Source organism: Grus americana, chromosome 12, assembly GCF_028858705.1.
Source record: "Grus americana isolate bGruAme1 chromosome 12, bGruAme1.mat, whole genome shotgun sequence".
Taxonomy (NCBI): Eukaryota; Metazoa; Chordata; class Aves; order Gruiformes; family Gruidae; genus Grus; species Grus americana.
In genome coordinates this window covers 19,448,169-19,465,218 of record NC_072863.1, presented here as the reverse complement: position 1 = coordinate 19,465,218, position 17,050 = coordinate 19,448,169, and the positions used below count along the sequence as shown (strand labels likewise).

General features: G+C 46.5%; 1 protein-coding gene across 5 annotated transcripts in view; it reads left to right on the top strand.

Moving 5' to 3' along the window:
• The window catches only part of LOC129211826 (synaptotagmin-like protein 1), an 85,288-nt gene that overhangs the window by 43,846 nt on the left and 24,392 nt on the right, over positions 1-17,050 (top strand). For 3 of the 5 annotated variants that reach the window (XR_008578986.1, XM_054839507.1, XM_054839508.1), the window contains exons 2-4: positions 8,073-8,651; positions 11,016-11,167; positions 16,087-16,180. Coding sequence is in view for 4 of the 5 variants with exons in the window: in XM_054839507.1 (XP_054695482.1) it covers positions 8,551-8,651; positions 11,016-11,167; positions 16,087-16,180 (347 nt within the window). In the remaining variant the exon portion in view is untranslated. Of the gene's footprint in view, positions 1-1,360; positions 1,500-3,272; positions 3,476-8,072; positions 8,652-11,015; positions 11,168-16,086; positions 16,181-17,050 lie in introns of those variants that run through there. The other 2 variants (XM_054839505.1, XM_054839506.1) reach the window with 2 other exon arrangements.

Sequence of the window (17,050 nt, the reverse complement as noted above, 5' to 3'; positions counted from 1 at the left end):
CTGAGTCATGCTTTTCCTCTGGTGGGGTTTTTTTTTTTGGGTTGATGTAGGCTCTAGGAAATAATGGTTAGGACTGTGAAGCCTAGTCTTTTGTTTGCCCTAGGTGGTAACCATAGGATAGTTCATTTAATTAAAAATGGATAAAAGGAAGTAAATTGTATGTAATGCAAATTCCACCCGTGCACTTCCTTACTAGGAGGAGATGGATAGAGTTCGGTGTAGATAATTACTCATGTGACAGTTACATTGCATCGGGTAGAAGTACATAAAGGAGAAAAATCCTTATCCGTCATTTTTTACAAAATGAAACTGAGCCTTAACAAAATCTTCTGTAATATCGTGGGTCTCATACCTTCTTTGGAAGCAGCGGTATTTCTGAGACTGAGTGCAAATAAGCAGAGTTCACCTGCTTCTAATGTGGTCAGTGGAGCATTTCTTCAATTATGCATTCCCCACATGCACTGAATAGGGGAGTTTATTCATTTTTTTGGCTTAGCATTGTATTGTTGTTCTAAAATATCTTCTACTGGCTGCTCTCAAGGGGCTGGGCTAGAGACCTTATTGCTCTGATAAATTCCTGCAATTCCTATGTGCCTAAGAGCATCTCAGGGCTGTTCTTGATCAATGGATGTCCTTCACTAAAGCTGCCCAGAGGGAGGAGGAGGAAAAAGATTTTAATAAAACAGCTGAGATTCTCCATCGTGCTGGACATTATTGGAAAGTGTAATGTGAGACAATGACTGAAACTGAGAGAAACCACCCAAGGCTGGGCTCACAATGAACTGAGCAGTATTTTGTGTTCTGGGATGCACGTCGGAGTGAAAAGCCATCCCTGGGGTCAGAGCTGCTGTCTTCCAGCCTGCCCCTCGAGGCCTGCCGAAGCTGCCCTCGGTGGTGGTTGTCATCGTGTCTGAGGTGGGAATGGCACATCGTGTCATGTACAGCCCTCGCTGAGTAGAGAAAAATCTGGGTAAAGTCTGTGATCAGTTAGGCTCGAGTAATTTTAGCATTTGGAGATGGGTGAGACTAAACCAGCCTGGTATTGCCAGAATTTGGCTTTGACGTTCCCTATGTAGTGGTAACAGATTTATTTATTTATATGTGGACTGCTCTGGGAGACCAGAAGTGCCTGCTTTGTTTGAAGTTATTCTTTATCTTATCAGCTGTCTCTCATCTGAAGGCCATTTCTATGTGACTTTTTTGCTCAGGAGTTTTTTGGGTAGGACCAGTAGACCTCTATTCTCTCCTTTCACTGGGACAAGTCAGACAAAATATCATTGCAGAAAGTGCAGCCACAGCATTTTTTGTGGAATAGCTTTTCAGAAAACAATTATATTAAATATATTCTCTATTCTCCTAGCTCACAGCTGCTCTTGGTCTGCGAAGGACTAGACGGTTCATAGCTACAAGTGGCATATTGCAAATTAAGAGAAAATGGTGCACCTTGGAAGAGCTCTCATGACGCTGTGGAGCTTCGCTTTGCAATGGCTAACCAAAAGGCAGGTATTTTATATATTTATTTCGTGACAGTTAGAGGGGAGATGAGAGCACAGAGAGGGAGAAAGAGGGTTAGTGGTGTGACTGTGATCACAGGCAGAATATACCTGGGTGGGGATGTCTCCTGTTCAGCCGTGCGCCGTTTCTTTCGGTGTCTGCAACTGGTGCAGGCTGCAACCAACGGCAAGCTCCTGCGCCGAGTAGAAACTGGGATTGCACCGCTCCCTCTCTGGCTGCAGCTGCAGCACTGGACTCAGGGCAGGGAGACACAGTCCAGCCCCCATGGAGAGGAGGTTCTATGCTGATTTTCAACCCATCCCTCCCAAAGAGAAAGACCATCCTACAGTTTGCTTTTTATTTCTTCTCTGCCGGTAAAGGAGGTCAATCAAATATCATAATATTATGCCTATGAGCATTAGAATGGCTGTCAGTGTTTTGCCTGTAAAATAGCGATGGCAATACCTCTGCGTATTTCATGATACTGACAGCAGAAGAAATAAAATGGGAGGAAGAGTGGGGCTGGATCCTCCAGTATGAGACAGGGAGAGGCACAAGGCTGACCACGGGTTCTGTACAGGTCTGGCAGTTTTGGCACTAAGTCTTTCTGGTACTGTTAACTACAGGATATATTGGGAACTGCAGTGTGATTGTGAGTGCCAGGACCACATCCATCATTCTCAATACAATGCTACTCTTGGCTTTGACCTGCCCTACAAGAGCTGCCTTGACTAATAAGGGTATTGGGAAGTGTCCACGCATTGTAGAGCAAGAGGAGGTTATTTCCTTACATTGTGACAGGATATGTGATAAAGAGGTATGGACGGAGGCAAGCAGCCTTTCCAGCTTGCTACTATTTTCATCTGGCTATGAATAGCCTGGTGAGATCAGTATTATCTGTTCCGAGTTTTGTTATGTTTTGGGTAGAGATGTTTTCATATCTTTATTACATGGACCTATGTGCAGCTCCAGGTCTCAAAGGGTGAGGTGAGTCTGGATGGTCCTACACTGATGTGTGTGATGAAATTGGGGTGTTAAATACTGTCATCATTCATCGATCCTGACTATCACATTGGCAGGTTAAAGTTCCTAAATTTATCCTCTTCCTCTGCATGCAGAGCAGCATCTAGTCAATTAAATCTGCTTGGCCTGTAGTATATATTATTAATCTGTGCGCATCCTGGCGCTGAGGAAGACGTGTAGCATTGGGAAGGAGAGGTGCACACTGAGAAATCAGAACTGAGACTGAAGTGCCCCGCAGATGGTCTATAGATAATTCTTGTCTGTAGGCAGATGACAGCAAGAGCACTGAGCAGTTTGTGCTCAGGTTAGTTATGAAGAGCATTAACATAGTTCTGTTTTGAGCTGGAGCTGAGTTAAACCTGCCAGAAATAAAATGAAAATTCAGCACAAAGGCGGCGGCAGCCCCTTCAGTATCTGCCTTTCCAAAAGGGACTGTTTCATGCCTGCCAGGCTAAGCAAGCATTTAATTTTCACGTGATAAAACTATTTGGAGGAGAGTTACTTAAAAAAACCCAAACAACTCCCTGAACAACACCCTTCTCCACTGTAATAAAAAGAAGAAACTTGAAGAGAGAATATATTAATTCAGGCGAGAGGTCTGTAACATACCTCCTTTCATAAATAGCTCTTACTGCTGCAGGAATCCTGCATGGGATTAGTCAAACTATTTATTTTGGAAAGTGCTCCAGAACTACACCTTCTTGAGCTTTTCCTTGAGGGCGCAGCTGCGTGCCCATGACCCGCGCGGCCAGCAGGCTCCGAGTGAGAGGAGGCAGGACCGTCGGCACAGGTAATTCAGTTGGTTTTTGATCGCGTGTGTGGGAACATGCTACAAAGCGCCAGGGAATGAGGAAATGAGCATTGTCCAGGCTGCAGGCTGTCCGAACGCGCTTTCACTCGATGTGCCCCGATGCAGGTATGGTCCCTGCAAGAGGATGTTGCGCTCTGCTGAGGAAAGGTTGGTGTTGATTTGCCCCTTCACTTTTAGGGGTTGGGTATTGGGTTGGTGCTAGCGGAATGCGTGTCGTACCGCCACTTGATGTTTTGCTGAAGGGAAAGGGACGCTTTTGGACAAGTCACAAATTTCCACGTGTTGGCTGGTGTAAATGGGAGTCTTCCCGGACCCGTGCTCGGCACCTTGCCTTTCTCTGGCTGTCAGCTCCAAAACGTGGGACTGCTGTTCTCCCCGAGTGGTACTGCTCTTTGCTTGTGCACAGTCCAAGCAGCTGACAAAGGGAAGGTTTATTCCTTTTGTTAGTATCCCTCTTAGCTTTTCTGCAGGTGACCAGATCTCTCCTCTCTCCAAGGGGTTGGCAGAGCTGTTAGCTGTGCCCCATGTGAAGGCTGGCATTGCCTGTCTCCCTCCTGGCTGCAGAGCTGCAGCCGGGCACAGCTTACACCACCTGTCCTGGCACTGCAAAACCAGTCTCGCAGGTGAAGATCCCAGGGCTCGCGTTGGGAAAAGCCTTTATGCACCTAGACAATGTTCAGCAGTTCTGTAGTAAGCTAGATGGGAGGTAGAGAAGGGTGTGAAGAATAATCGAAGTTCCCTGAGTAACACCTGGAATGAGCAAACAACAAACTTCCTTCCTCTGGAAGAGAAAGTGGCTGTGACGCAGGTCTGCAAAATGAGCAACATGGAGTAGGTGACTGCAGGGTAATCCTTACTGGGTGTTCTAGTAAAATGCTTGGGGATATGAAATGAAGCATGCAAGTGGCAGGTCAAGACAAAACAGTAGCAGATACTTTTTCATTTAAAATATAGTGAGGCTGTGGGACCGTGGGGATTTGAGGATATTGCAAATGCTTAAAATTAATGTTAGTTCACAAAGTAATTAGAAAAATCTGTGAAATGCAGAGACATTGCTCATGCTTCGGGGGGTCCCTGCCCTGTACCTCACAGGAAGCTGAAGCGCAGGATGGCTCGCTGTACGCTCTCTAGCTCTGTGCCGTTAGCCCTTGGTGAAGATAAACTAGTGCATTACAGGGACCTTCAGTCTAGCCGTGTATGGCCTGTCCTGTATTTTTAAAGTGGACACTGAAAATATGTTGGGAGACAAGACGCACAGATCTCAGTAAGCTGTTTTAACAGAACGGGCCTCGCTTCTTTGCCGGTGCTTGGGCTCTGGCTTTGACAAGCTGCACAGTGGCATAACACACTGTCACAGATCTCTGGTGACCAGAGCATTTGCTGCTTCTTGGGGTGGCAGCCACAAGACATCAAAAGCTATCACAGTAAGGCAGCCAGGTATGGCACATGACAGGTCATGCTTCTGCTTGTCTCCACACCCCTTCCACACCCAGCATTTGTCAACACGGCTGGGCGTGCGAGTCGATCTCTGTGATCTTCTCGTCGCCAGAAAAGCAGTTAGAGGGAAGAAAGTCCTTTAAATGTCCAGTGTGCTCCTCTGCTCAGATTTCTGGTCTTTCCTGTATCCATGATAATCCATTTTGCCCACCCGCTTTGTCGTGACAAGTGGCAGGATCCAGCAGGGCTGCTTCTCCTGCACTGGGGCATCATGGTGCTGCAGCACCTGAGAGCAGCCTGAGTTTGCTCTGCATGGTGTGCATCGGTCTTTAAGCAGATGCTGCTAATCTGGGCAGAAACCATTTGCTCTTTCACAACTCCATTTTACTCCTGTTGCCAGAGAGCAATCCAGCCTAGAAGGGTTCTCCATCTGGCAAGGGGGAAGGAGAGTGCAACTTTCTTTTTCGCTTGTCACAGTTTGTCCAAAACCAATTAACATCAGCGGGTTAATAAAGGCTTTTGCACTTAAGAGGTCTCAGTCTAGGGTAAAATCTGCCCCAGCGCTGCCTGATGACTCGCATTGTTGCCCTACAAACTTGCAAGGCCTTTGTGTTTCCCTTCCCTGCTGTCTGCAGAGCTGGGAGGCGAGGGCTGGGCAGGACACGCACAAAGTGGCCCCGTCTGTGTGAGACCCACGGGAGTCTTGGCTTTCTTGCGGATCTGCCGATTTAGGTGTTTGTACTGCATCATCCCTCTGGTCTCCGAACTGTTTATTAAAAAGGCTTTGAGAAGGGAGAGGATTATGTGCAATCTAACAAAGCAAATCAGAGCTGTGTGGTGCTGCTTAAGGAGTGTAAGCGTGAACTCTAGGATTAAGGAATCTAGGGGAGCGGGTGATGGTTAGGTACAGTGCAGTGTGCCTGCCTGATAACATACTGTACATATCAGTTGATTTTTATCCTTAATCTATCGCTCTTGCAGACCCAAGTAAACAAATAACACGCTCTCCCTTATCGCTGTGTACCTGAGTGCTTAATGGTGGGGTTCTCCTGTTTCAAGCCTCTGCGGCGTCCAAGAAATGGCAGCACAGTGCAGAGGCTGCAAAAGCTCAGGTCACAGCAGGGACAGCCCCGTGGCCATGGCATGGTTGGAGATCGTTTCCCAGCCTTGTTTATTCCTGCGGGCCTGGGTCAACAGTTTTGCAGCTCCTGAGACTGCCAGCAAAACCTCCAGGTGGAGTGGTCTTCTGGACCAGCTCACTTTCCCACAGCGAGTGCATTAAGTGGTTTGATTTTTAACTATTTAAAACAAAAGAAGGAGTTGGCTGTTTGGTTTCTGTTAAGGTTAACCTTTTCCTTCTAATGTAACTATTCCAGTAAGATAAAACATTCTTGGGGGGGGAAAAAAAGGCTATTTACAAAGAAGTAGCCTTTATTTTTTTTCTCATTGACTGCCATACTGATGAATAAATATGAGTCTTTGCTGAAAATGTTTTCTGAAGTACTTTCAGCCCACATGTCATGGGTTTGTTAAAAATAAATAAAATTTCTAGAGAAGCAAATACTGTGAAAACTGTGTCCCTAGATACTTTTTTTTAAAAATAAAATCTGTCCCAGAAATTTCTGTAAATGTCTTTGTGGAAGTAGGATTGTGCCTGAGAGCCAGAGAGGGTATATGGTTGGAACCAAGTGTGGGAGAGCTGTGCCAAGCTGAGTGAAACGTGGGTTTAAACAGTAGAGATTCATCAGCGCTTTTTATTACTGTTTCTTTTTTAACTGTTTAGAGTGGTATTGATAGTTTCTCAGATGATAAAAGCTATAACTGTAGTGTGACAAGCACAATGATACTTGCCTCAAAGAAAGGTGAAATGTTAAGTTTCCTTCCTTCCAGAAATTATTTTCAAATAATTACAGAGTTTTTATGACAATGCCCATTCCTTTTACGAGCCTTTTTATGCAGTGTTCTGTGGTATTTCTTTGTAAGCATTAAGGTGAGATACCTATTCTTTCTTCTGACATGTTACACTATCATGAAAAAGGCAAACATTTGGGAATGTATCACCCACAAAATAATGTAAATGTGTGAAATGATGTCAAATAAGCAAAGTTCAGCTGAAATACTTGCGCTCGACTTTGGATATGCCAGTTGAAGGGAGAGGTGCACCGTGTGGAGACAGTCCAAAGAAGAGTGACAAGGTGATGAAGACCCCAGCTCTGAGGAACCTGAAGGAGCTGGGGTTGGTTAACGTGAAGGTTGAAATGTAAAATCCTGTGAGGACAGCTGCAAAGGGAGCATCCCCATGGCGGGTCAGATGTGCTGACATCTATCAGGGACTTCTGGGGTAGGCAATAGGAAGAAGTTTGTTGCCAGCTAGCTAAGCACTGAAACAGGTGGCCCGGGATGGCTGCAGCACCATCCTCAAAGGGGTGGATTAGATGGGCAGAGACTAGGGGTGATACAGGCCTTGGGGTTAGGGAATGGGCCTGACGACCTTCAGATCATGTTTGCCATGAGAGCAGGGATTTAGTCATTTTAGTGACCTGACTCCCAAGGCTATGGCTTTGGGAGAAAAAGCCAAGTATGATGAAACCCACGGTCACCTGACAGGCTTGGAAACAGTGGAAAAATCCCATCTGGTGAGGTAGCAGCTGCCTACACAGACACGAGCAGAACTTGTGCTCCCTCGGCGCCGTGCCTTATTGCCCTCAAGTTGGCCAGGAGAGAGGAAAAGGAATAAAGTAGCAAAGCAACACATGATTTACTCTTCTTCCACTCCCTGCAGGCTCTGGCCATTTTCGGTGTCTGTTGAAACACTAAGTGATCTGCGCTCGTACTGTTTGAATAGCAAATATCAGTGCAGCATAAAGCAAAGTGCACACATATTAGAAAATGAGCAGCCTCTGATATTTTATAACATAACATGCAGCAGTAATACTCGCGGGTTGCTGTTCTGTCATTCTCCAATTGCTTTACAAAGGTTAGCTGCTTCTCCTCGGTCTCATTTCAGGCAGAAAGAAGTGAGGAAAAGAATGGAGGTAAAAAGCAAGCAAGCAATCTGATAATTTATATGCATATTTTGCTTGTAGCATGCTGAGTCAACTGTTTACCTGTTAGTAGGAAAGCGGCTACAATAAAACATTGTCTTGGTTAGGTTAATACCGTGTGAGAAGCTGTAGGACAGGGAGGAAAGTAGGGCGGCTTGTTTTGGAACTTGTGCTGAAGAACAAATAAAAACCCCCAATGTACACATTCGGTTACCATATGTCGCGCTTATCATAAAAGGCATCTCGGTGTTATTTCTTTGCAGGGATGCTTGAACTTCACAGAGGCAGACTTCCCCGTTGAAGAAAGCGCATGCCAGAGGTGCTGGGGTTGCTGGTGGTGAGACAAGCTTTTGTGCCTGTTGAGGCAGCTAAGGCGGGCGGCGAGCTCGCTCCTTCCCGTGCTTGCCTGTTTGATTGACGTTGGCTTCCCAGTCGCTGTGACTGTGCCTGAAGAAAAGCGAAGGAGCATAATTTTGCTGAGAGAATTTTCCTGGCAGGGGAAGGCATGCAGTGCAGAGAAACGTGCCAACAAAGAGCCTGGAAGTGCAAGTCCAGGTGCTAACGCAACTTCCACCCAAGCCATGCTGTTGTGAAGTCCTTTTTCTCCAGCCGCGTCTTGCCAAGCGCACCAGGGCGGGCTGCACAGGGGCTGCCCATGGCATTGCGGCAGTCTGGGCTGGATTAGTTCCTGGTGTGTCATTGCTTCGGCTCTCTGAAGAACTGAAGTAGATTGCAGGAAAGATGTTGGACTTGAGCTTCCTGACCGAGGAGGAGTATGAGAAGCTGATGAAGGTTCTGCAGAGGGATGCAGAGCTGAAGAAGAAGGATGGGGATCGCATCAGGTGAGAGAGCTGCAATAACAGCAGGACGTGAGCTTCCCCTGGGGGGATTTTTTTACTTCTTTTGGAAAGGAGAGAGAGAGTGTGTGTGTATGTCTGTGTGTGTACACAACAAGGAGAGATGCAGGCTGCAGCAGTGCTGTCCCTTCTTGTTCAGATCCTGACGGATCTTTTCATTGCACCTCTTGCTTTCTCAGCTATCATGCTGTCGCTGCTGTCCTGTCTCTGCAGGATTGCAGGGCTGGACTCTTGAGTTAATCAGCAGCCCCCAGAGATGCCAAGGGAAATCATCCCTTTCCTGCTCTGGGGAGGAAGATGCTGATTTCTTGGTGTCAGAGGTCTGAGCAGGGGAGTAGCTGCTACCTTGTTTTCCTCACTCAGTAACACAGAAATTCCACAGAATATTTTAAAATGAGACTTTACATCCCCATCTCTGCTTTGTGTCCCTCCGGTGTTCTTTGAGGTGGGTGTGTGCACAGCATCCATCGTGCAGGCAGAGAGGGGCAGTGAGAAGCTACACGATCTACCAAGGATTTGTGAGGAGCTGTTTCAGAGCCAGGAATCGCTCTCAATTCAGCTCACTTGCCACTGGCCATCCTGGAACTTGGGTCTGGTTGATCGGGATTGCTTGTTGCTGCTGTCACTTTTTAAATGCCAGCCATTAGACCATCTGGGTTGACAGTATGCACCAGGCTCAGGAAGCTGGCACCAAACTCTCCACGGCAAGAAACGAGTAGCTCAGTGAGTGTGGGTGGCACTGTGCCAGTTTATCCCATTAAGAATGTGAGTCTTCGACTTGCTGTTGAGCCAAAAACCAGTAAGCCCCATGTAGGAGGGATGCTCAAGGCTTGAAGGGGGAGTGGGTAGCTCTGCAGCAGGCTCTGGGGAGCCTACGTGCCCTGGCCTCTGCTTGGGGGTAGAGCTGGGGAAATTTGGTGGCACACAAGCAGATTGGGCTTGAGATGTATTTGTCTGCATGCTCTTGTATCTCCCCTGAATTGAAACAAGGTTTCAGAAAGGTTTTCTCTTTTTTTCCTTTTTTTTTTTTTCTTCTTTTTTCTTTTTCTGAAATGCAGTAAAATTTCTGCTCTGCAGTGGAGATTTGGAGAAAGGAGTGTTTGGATTATTTCAGTTTTGTTTCACTTGTCTTTGGAAGCTGTTGCACAGAAGGCTTTCATTTGGGAGCAAAGTCGGTTAGATCCTGACCGGGGTGGTGCCGAGTGCCCCTTGTGTCAGTATGGCTGTACGCCGTAAGACCTTTGGTGCAAGTGTGGACATGTTTGGCTCCAACACAACCTGCCTGCTGGGTGAAATGAAGTCAATGGCATTACACTGATCTGGTGTCAACAAGATTAAAATATATTCCTACATCTCCTCTGGCCCAGCACCTCGAGACCCTCCTGGGGGCAGATGCAGCCCTGATCTAGATGGGAGGTGTGCAATTCCCTGGCTGTCAGTTCAGCTGGGCCCCCCAGCACTGCCTGCGAGGCTTGAGCCTGGTTATCCCATACCTGCTCCCTTCTGGCCTTTAGGCAGCCAAACGTGACCCTTCAAGGCTCCATGGGTATCTGGGGTTTTGCCCCTTCTTCATGTGAAGAATTGGACTGAGGTGGGAGATTCCTCTGGCCCCTCAGGTCCCACAGGGACCCTGAATTGCCGTGAGCTGTGGGAGGCAGTGCCAGCTGAAAGGCAGCTAATTCAGCAAGCCGTGGTGTAAAAACAAAATAACCGGAGGAGGGTTAAAAGTACAGGCTAGCAACCAGAGCACTGACGGGTTTAGGTGCCAAAAACCAGCCCTGGGTGTGCCCGAGCTAGTTACAGTAGGAGAAGCTGCGCTCAGGAAGCAGAGCTAACTGTTTGAGTGCCAAAGTTGGCATGGCAGGAGGAGCAGGGAGAGGAGCAGTGTCCGGGGAGAATGCTGCAGGGACAGGTTGCTCCCCTAAATAACATGATTTATTTCCATGGTGTGGATCAGATTTGATCCAAAAAGTTTCGCCACTTATAAAGAGATTAATAGACAAATAAAATGGAGAAGTACGAGACCTGCAAACAGCCCCGTGCCTTCCCAAACCCTCAGGGCAGCAAAGCACATGGACAAATCTCCTTGCCAGGTGACTCTGATTTGGATTTGTAACATTTGGAAGAGGTGAAAGCCTGTGTTTACAAGGTGCTGTTCCCATTTCAGATAAAGAGTAAGTCAGCTTTTTTTTTAATGCTGGTTTGGCCCTTGTGCTTGCAGAGAATAATTTCTGGATCCTTTGTAGTATATCAGACAGGTGAACCATACGGACAATTGCTATGAAGGTAGCTCGGGAAGTCGAAACCTTGGAGATCTTTTTGATGTGTAACCTTCTCATTGACTTTCAGGCGAATACAAGGCTCCATCAAGGATGAAAAGAAGAAGAAGTTTGTGACAGGTGAATGGTTTTCAGAAGTGAAGGCAAAACGGTTTCAGGAGGACTTAGAGGGGCCAGATCTACTTCGGGCATCGATTAGAAAGAAAAAGGGCAAACTAGAAAGTAAGTATGTTAGTGTGCATCCTAAGAAAACAAATTGATGGACCAGAAAAAAGTGGTCAAGTGTGGGGGTCTCCCTGTACTGGGAGGCCGTTGGGTACCAGCCTTTGTGTTCTGATACGGGCATTCTCAGCTAAGCTTTCAGTACTAAAAAAAAATACCTGATTATCAAAATCAGGGCCCAAAGAAAAAATTACAGTGTGGCAGAGGACCAAGGCAAAATCTATTTACCAGCTATGTGCAGTAAATGCCTTTTCCCCACTTAAGCTTCTTTCTTCCAAAATGTCTGTCAGACGACACTGGTATCATTTCTTGCCATAGGAGCGAAAAGGGAAGGGGATGATGTAGGGAAATTTCTGGTATCAAACTGATATGTCTGGGTCAAACACACACCCCCACCCCACCCAGTTCCCAGAGTGGTCTGACAAAACCAGACAGCCAGCTGCTCTCGCAGGCCTCGGGGTGGTGGGTCAGTCACATCTTTGCAAAGGGAGGGGATGCCTCTCCTCCTGGCAAATATTTGCCCACTTGAGGGGGTCCTTACCTAGCTTTTTGCATGGGAATAATTTCAAGGCACAATGTAGTTTTCAAAGTAAAAAGGGCTTTGGGGCCAACCAAGGGTATGTCTGGGACCACGTGCGAATTCGAAGATATATTGCGTGTTGCTTGACATGCAGAAGAACTGTATGTAAAACAGATCAAATGAGCTTTGTTGGCTCAGGGCAGAGAAGAGATCAGCCCCATGTGAAACGAGCAGGACTGTGCTTTGAGTCCAAATGTAACTAGCCTGGAGCTGGCGCTTCATGCTGAACATTTGTGCAAAGCAGAACTGGGGATGATTCACATCCAGTCCTCAACATGATGACAGGCCAACTGACTCCGCAGTGGGGCTGTGGGACTGCAGCCCAGTCTCACACAACCTCCTTGATTATTTGTCAAGGTGGGTAATCACAGATACTCAGACATGGCTGGTGAGTTACTGGCTGCTGCTGCTGCTCTGGGGAAGCCATGGCCCTGATAGACAAGTCTACCACAGTCCCTAATACAAGGACCCTGTAACTGGGCTCTGTTCTTTTGCAATAAAGGCTATTCATAGATAAAGTGTTATCTCTCATCTATCCAAAATTCAGATGTCATCTCCAACAGTTCAGTTCAGCCCCCTTTTTCTGGGCCCAGCTGCTGCGGAATAGGAGTAAGATAGATCACTCCTTTGTTTGGTGGACGTCATTGGCCAGCGTATCTCTGTAACATTAATTACCTGGGTTTAGTATGCCCCTCTGAGCTCCACACTACTTAGACACATTCTCAAAGCTGAACGCTGGCTGGGGGCTTCACTGAGAGCCTCATTTTCTTTTTGCTTTTTACTTATCACTGACATCTCTCGTAACTTAGCATAGATTCATTGGAGCCTCTGATGCAGAACTGGCCCATCATATTTCATATGAAGTTGCTTTTATCCTTGGTATTAAGGATTCATGATGTCATCAAAGTTACTATTTTATCACCTTTTCCAGCTCGACAGAGTTGCCTGGCCATTGCTGCAGAGCTCACTCTCTGCTTTTTGAGGATGTGCGTTTGTGCTTGCACCCTCTTTGCATGAAGAGACAGACGCTTCAGCAGCCCCTCTGCTGGGGCCCAGGTCAGACAAGTGCTCTGTCACCTGCAGCCCAGCTAGTAGCCAGCCATAAACTGGATTCAACTGCCCGTTGCCTTGCCAGAGGCATCAGCACCCTTAGCTTGCAGCCCATTTCAGGAAAGCAAAATTTGAAGTACTGTTGGTTTTAGATTTAACTTTTACTGCTGATGTGCACGTATGAGATGTGGTCGCAGGTTATCATCTAAAATAATGTCCTTATTAATATAGCAGTAATATGCAAGTTATGTCTTTGCATGTGCATCACTTGTCTAATGCTGTTTTAAGAACGAAGATGCAAATGTTACTAAATTACTATAGTAATTCTGTTTAGATTTAGCTCTCTATTTCTTTTTCAACTTTTTTTCTTCCCTTTCTTTCTCTTTTTCTATTCTCAGACTTCTTTTAGTAAAGCACGGGTATAACGCGACTTTATTCCTTCCTCTTACTTTTCCCACTGCCATTTTACAGAACTGGTTGAGGATCAAGATTCTGCAGCTAATATTTTCACCTTGCTGTTGCCTGTTGCGTGCTCAGCTCCTGCTGTGGTTACTGTATAGATTGCCTCCCTTCACACGTGAGGGCAAGCTCTGCTCTCACTGACTTGTCAGCAAGAGTATTGCACTGGTGAGAGCATCGCTTGGCTCATCAGGGAACAAGGATGAGGCCCCTTTACAAATGGTTTGGCTGTACAGCTCACGTTCAGTCTGCAGCAGATGAGATAAAGGCCTTTGCTTGCCATCTTGACACCTTTTTTTTCTTCTCCTGGAAAGATCAGAGTCATTCACCTTCTGCCAGCTTTCAAGGTGATGAAGGGGTGTGTGTTCATTTAGCCAAATCAATGTAACATGTTCATGACTCCAGGGCTGCTAATCCTGATTTAAGTCTTTGATGACTGTGTTAGGGAGTGAAATGAGAAAATTCCTCCATGGAAAAGCCCCGCTGAGATAATTGCTGGCATTCCCTTTGCATGGTAAACAGGCTGAGGAGGGGTGGAAATGCGTGCCTGCACAGGAAAATGCCCAGTGACCTTTTCTGGAGGAGGGTTTCAACCTTCAGAAGGGAGGGTTGCGTGGATCCCTAAGAGTCTTCACAGTTGGTATTGATTATAATAGAAAACACTAGTAATTGGCAGTAATATAAATCTGTAAGATAGATACCCTAAGATAGATACCCTATATTTAAACTACAGCCTTCAGAGCAGCACAAATGGATGAATTTGGTGGTAACTTCTTGAGCTTGTGTGCGACGGACGAGAGCTAAAAACCGTCTAGGAGAGAGACCATTTTATCCACCTGCCGAGGCGAGGCAGCCCTGATGGCACAGTTAGCCGTGCTTTCCCCAAGCCTTGAGTGTCTTTGTTTTAGAGTGGTAGGAAATGAGTGAAGCAGCTAAAGTGTTAGAGCAGGAGTGACTGTATACATATGTATATAAATATATGTATGGACAAGTTAAACTGGTCAGGCCACTGCTAATTTCTGTTGGAATTTGCTTCTTATTCTGTCTCATCCTAAAGTTAGCAAGGGCATTTTGCTTGTCTTGATGGATTATAATGTACTAATAACCTGTTTGTGGTTATAGAAGCCAGGTATAGCTGTGTCAGTGGCTGAGACGTTTTGAAGGGCAGTGATTTGCATGGGAGGAAGCAAACACCTCCCGCTGCTTCTGCCAGCTGGGAGGAGGGAGCTCTGTCTGAGGGGGAAGTGTCAGTAGAAAGCAAATATGATGCAATGCCTTTGGAAGTGGAAGTGAGGTGGGAAATGAATGCAGTCGTCATTTGTCAAGGTCTTTCCAACCATGACAGGCAGAGGGAAAACGTGCGAGCTTTGTGTTTGGTTCGTCTACTTCCAGAGCAGCTACCTGCTGGCATCTCCCTCCCTTGGGTCTGGGGCGGAAGAGGAAGATGAGGTTCACTGTATAAATAAACACCCTCAGTGTGCCTTCGTATGCCTGCACGTGACGTGGCCTGCACATGCCACCAGCGATGCCACAGCTTATCTCTCCCGAAATGATGTTCAGTGATGCTTCTTACACATCAGCATTTCCATGGACAAAACACAGTCCCTCTCTCAGAAACGTGCTCTCTAAAGCTGGCTCGTTCTTACACAACCAGACTCCTGTCCTCCAGCAGAAGTGACTCCCCAGCTTCCCACTGCTGCAGAAACCATGGGGCCACCCAGGTGCCATCGTGTCCAGCAGACGCGTGGTCCTAACACAGATGGCCCTGAGCAACACCTGCCGTGGTCCCCTGTGCTGGGCGGGGAGGAAGGGTTGGGACTGCAGCGTTTTTCTCCATGGGGATGCACAGGCAAGAGGGAATGAAGCTCCATCTTGGGATATCCCTGTTACCTGCGGGCTGACTGTGCTGATGTTGGATGTCACCACACGGGCAGCACTGGCGTGACGTTGGTATCACAGCCCATCCATAGGACTGGTCTGCTCTTGGGCTTAGTGCAGTTTTCTAACCAGATAACAAGCAAGGCTATATTATTTAATGTCACATCTGAATCCTTTGAGCCTCTGATTTTGTTGTGTTGTGTAATGAAACATATCCTAAAGAGATTTGGCAGTTTTTGTAACAGGTAGATCTACTCTTTGGAATAGACCTAGCTGCATGTGAATAAATATGTACAGATCTTGTTGACCAGACTAGTTTTTCATTGCTGTTTGAGAGTTTAATCCTTTTGGTTTTGCAGTAGCAAAAAAAACCCTGTTTGCCAGCAAAATGTCTAATGTAACTTTATACCCTGGCAGGCTGCTCTAAAGGTTACCGTCTTCTATTGTTTTTTCTTTAGGGTCTTTGAGAGCTTAGAAGACATAGCTGAGCCTTGTGCCAGTGAAAATAGCAGGGATCTCCTCATTAACTGTATTGGCCTCCTTTGTTTGCCAAGATCGGATGACTTTGAGTCAAAACAGGAAATGGCTGAATTTAAATCCTGGAACGGATTAACTTATTGACAGCTGCGGCAGCATCCTGCGAAGGTTTCCAGAAATGCGACAGGTCCTGGCGTGAGTCAGGCCTTGGGCAGCTCGCTTTGGCCTCTCGGACCCGTGGGTCTAGAGGTGCCTTTGCCACGTAGGGAGCGTGGGCAATGCTGCCCCGGGGCTTCCCCCGTCGGTGGGGAGAGCAGGCAGAGCCCCATTAGCCCATCAGCCATCTCCTGTTAAATCCCCAGGGTTTGTGCTGGTGGGACTCATTTAACAAGCCTTTGCTTTCCACAAATAAAACACACCGACCATTACAAGTTTACATAAATGTCATTTCTCAATTGTCTCTGTTGTATTACAGATGAGGCCAACGAGCACATCTGGATGGGTCTGGAAAGCAAAGCTGCCCCGAGTCCTCCCTTCCCCGAGCACGCTGCTGGCGCAGGAAAGGAGAGGTAACCGCCGCTGCTCATGCAATGCTTTGGCTGCTGCTCTTACTTCTAATGAAAATTGAATGCTGCTCATTAAATCCTGGTCTTTAACTGAGTTTCCGAGACTGTATAAGTAATAGGTTATATAGGATATTTTTAAAATCCTTTTCCAGGAATTGTCAGAATATCAATCCTCCCCTAATAACTAAGTGCTAATGTGGTTATCCCAGAAAGGTCTTTTCCTGCATGATTTGATAAGGGGTCAGTAAAATGGAAGCTGTCTCTAATGTCAGGATATTCTGGTTAGTTTTTCAAAGTAATTATGGTTTTATTTGTTTAATTTTTGCCATGGAGCAACGCTAACAAAGTGAACTGTTTGAGGAAACTGCTCATTTCCTGCTGGTGCCAACCTCTGTGTCCAGTGCTCAGCACCCTCCATCAAGGCTTGGTAGGATTTCACGTTGTGCTGGCTGAGCAGAAACACCCACTAAAAGCACTCCAATGAGCAAATCAGTGACCTCACTCAATATTCATGGACTATGGAGAAGCCATTAAAATATTCACATATGCATTTATTGTTGCTCCCATCTCATATGCACTTTTTTGTCAGCAGAATGAGGAATCATTCTTCACAGGTGGCGATTGCTCCAGTTACATATTAAATATGGGCCTTGACAACACTTCCAGACCTTTTGCAGCTGATCATTGGGTATTGCTTAATGAAGGTTCCGGAGTCAACAAGCCTGAGATGCTCCTGTTTTACCGGCACAGCAATGGTCCTAATGTTTTTTATGGGGGATTGATTAAATCCTGAAAAGTTTGCTTTCTTTTTCTCGTTCAGGCCTAAGCACAAAGCATTCCCATCTGAAATCTCACCAGCTTGAGTGCTGTTAT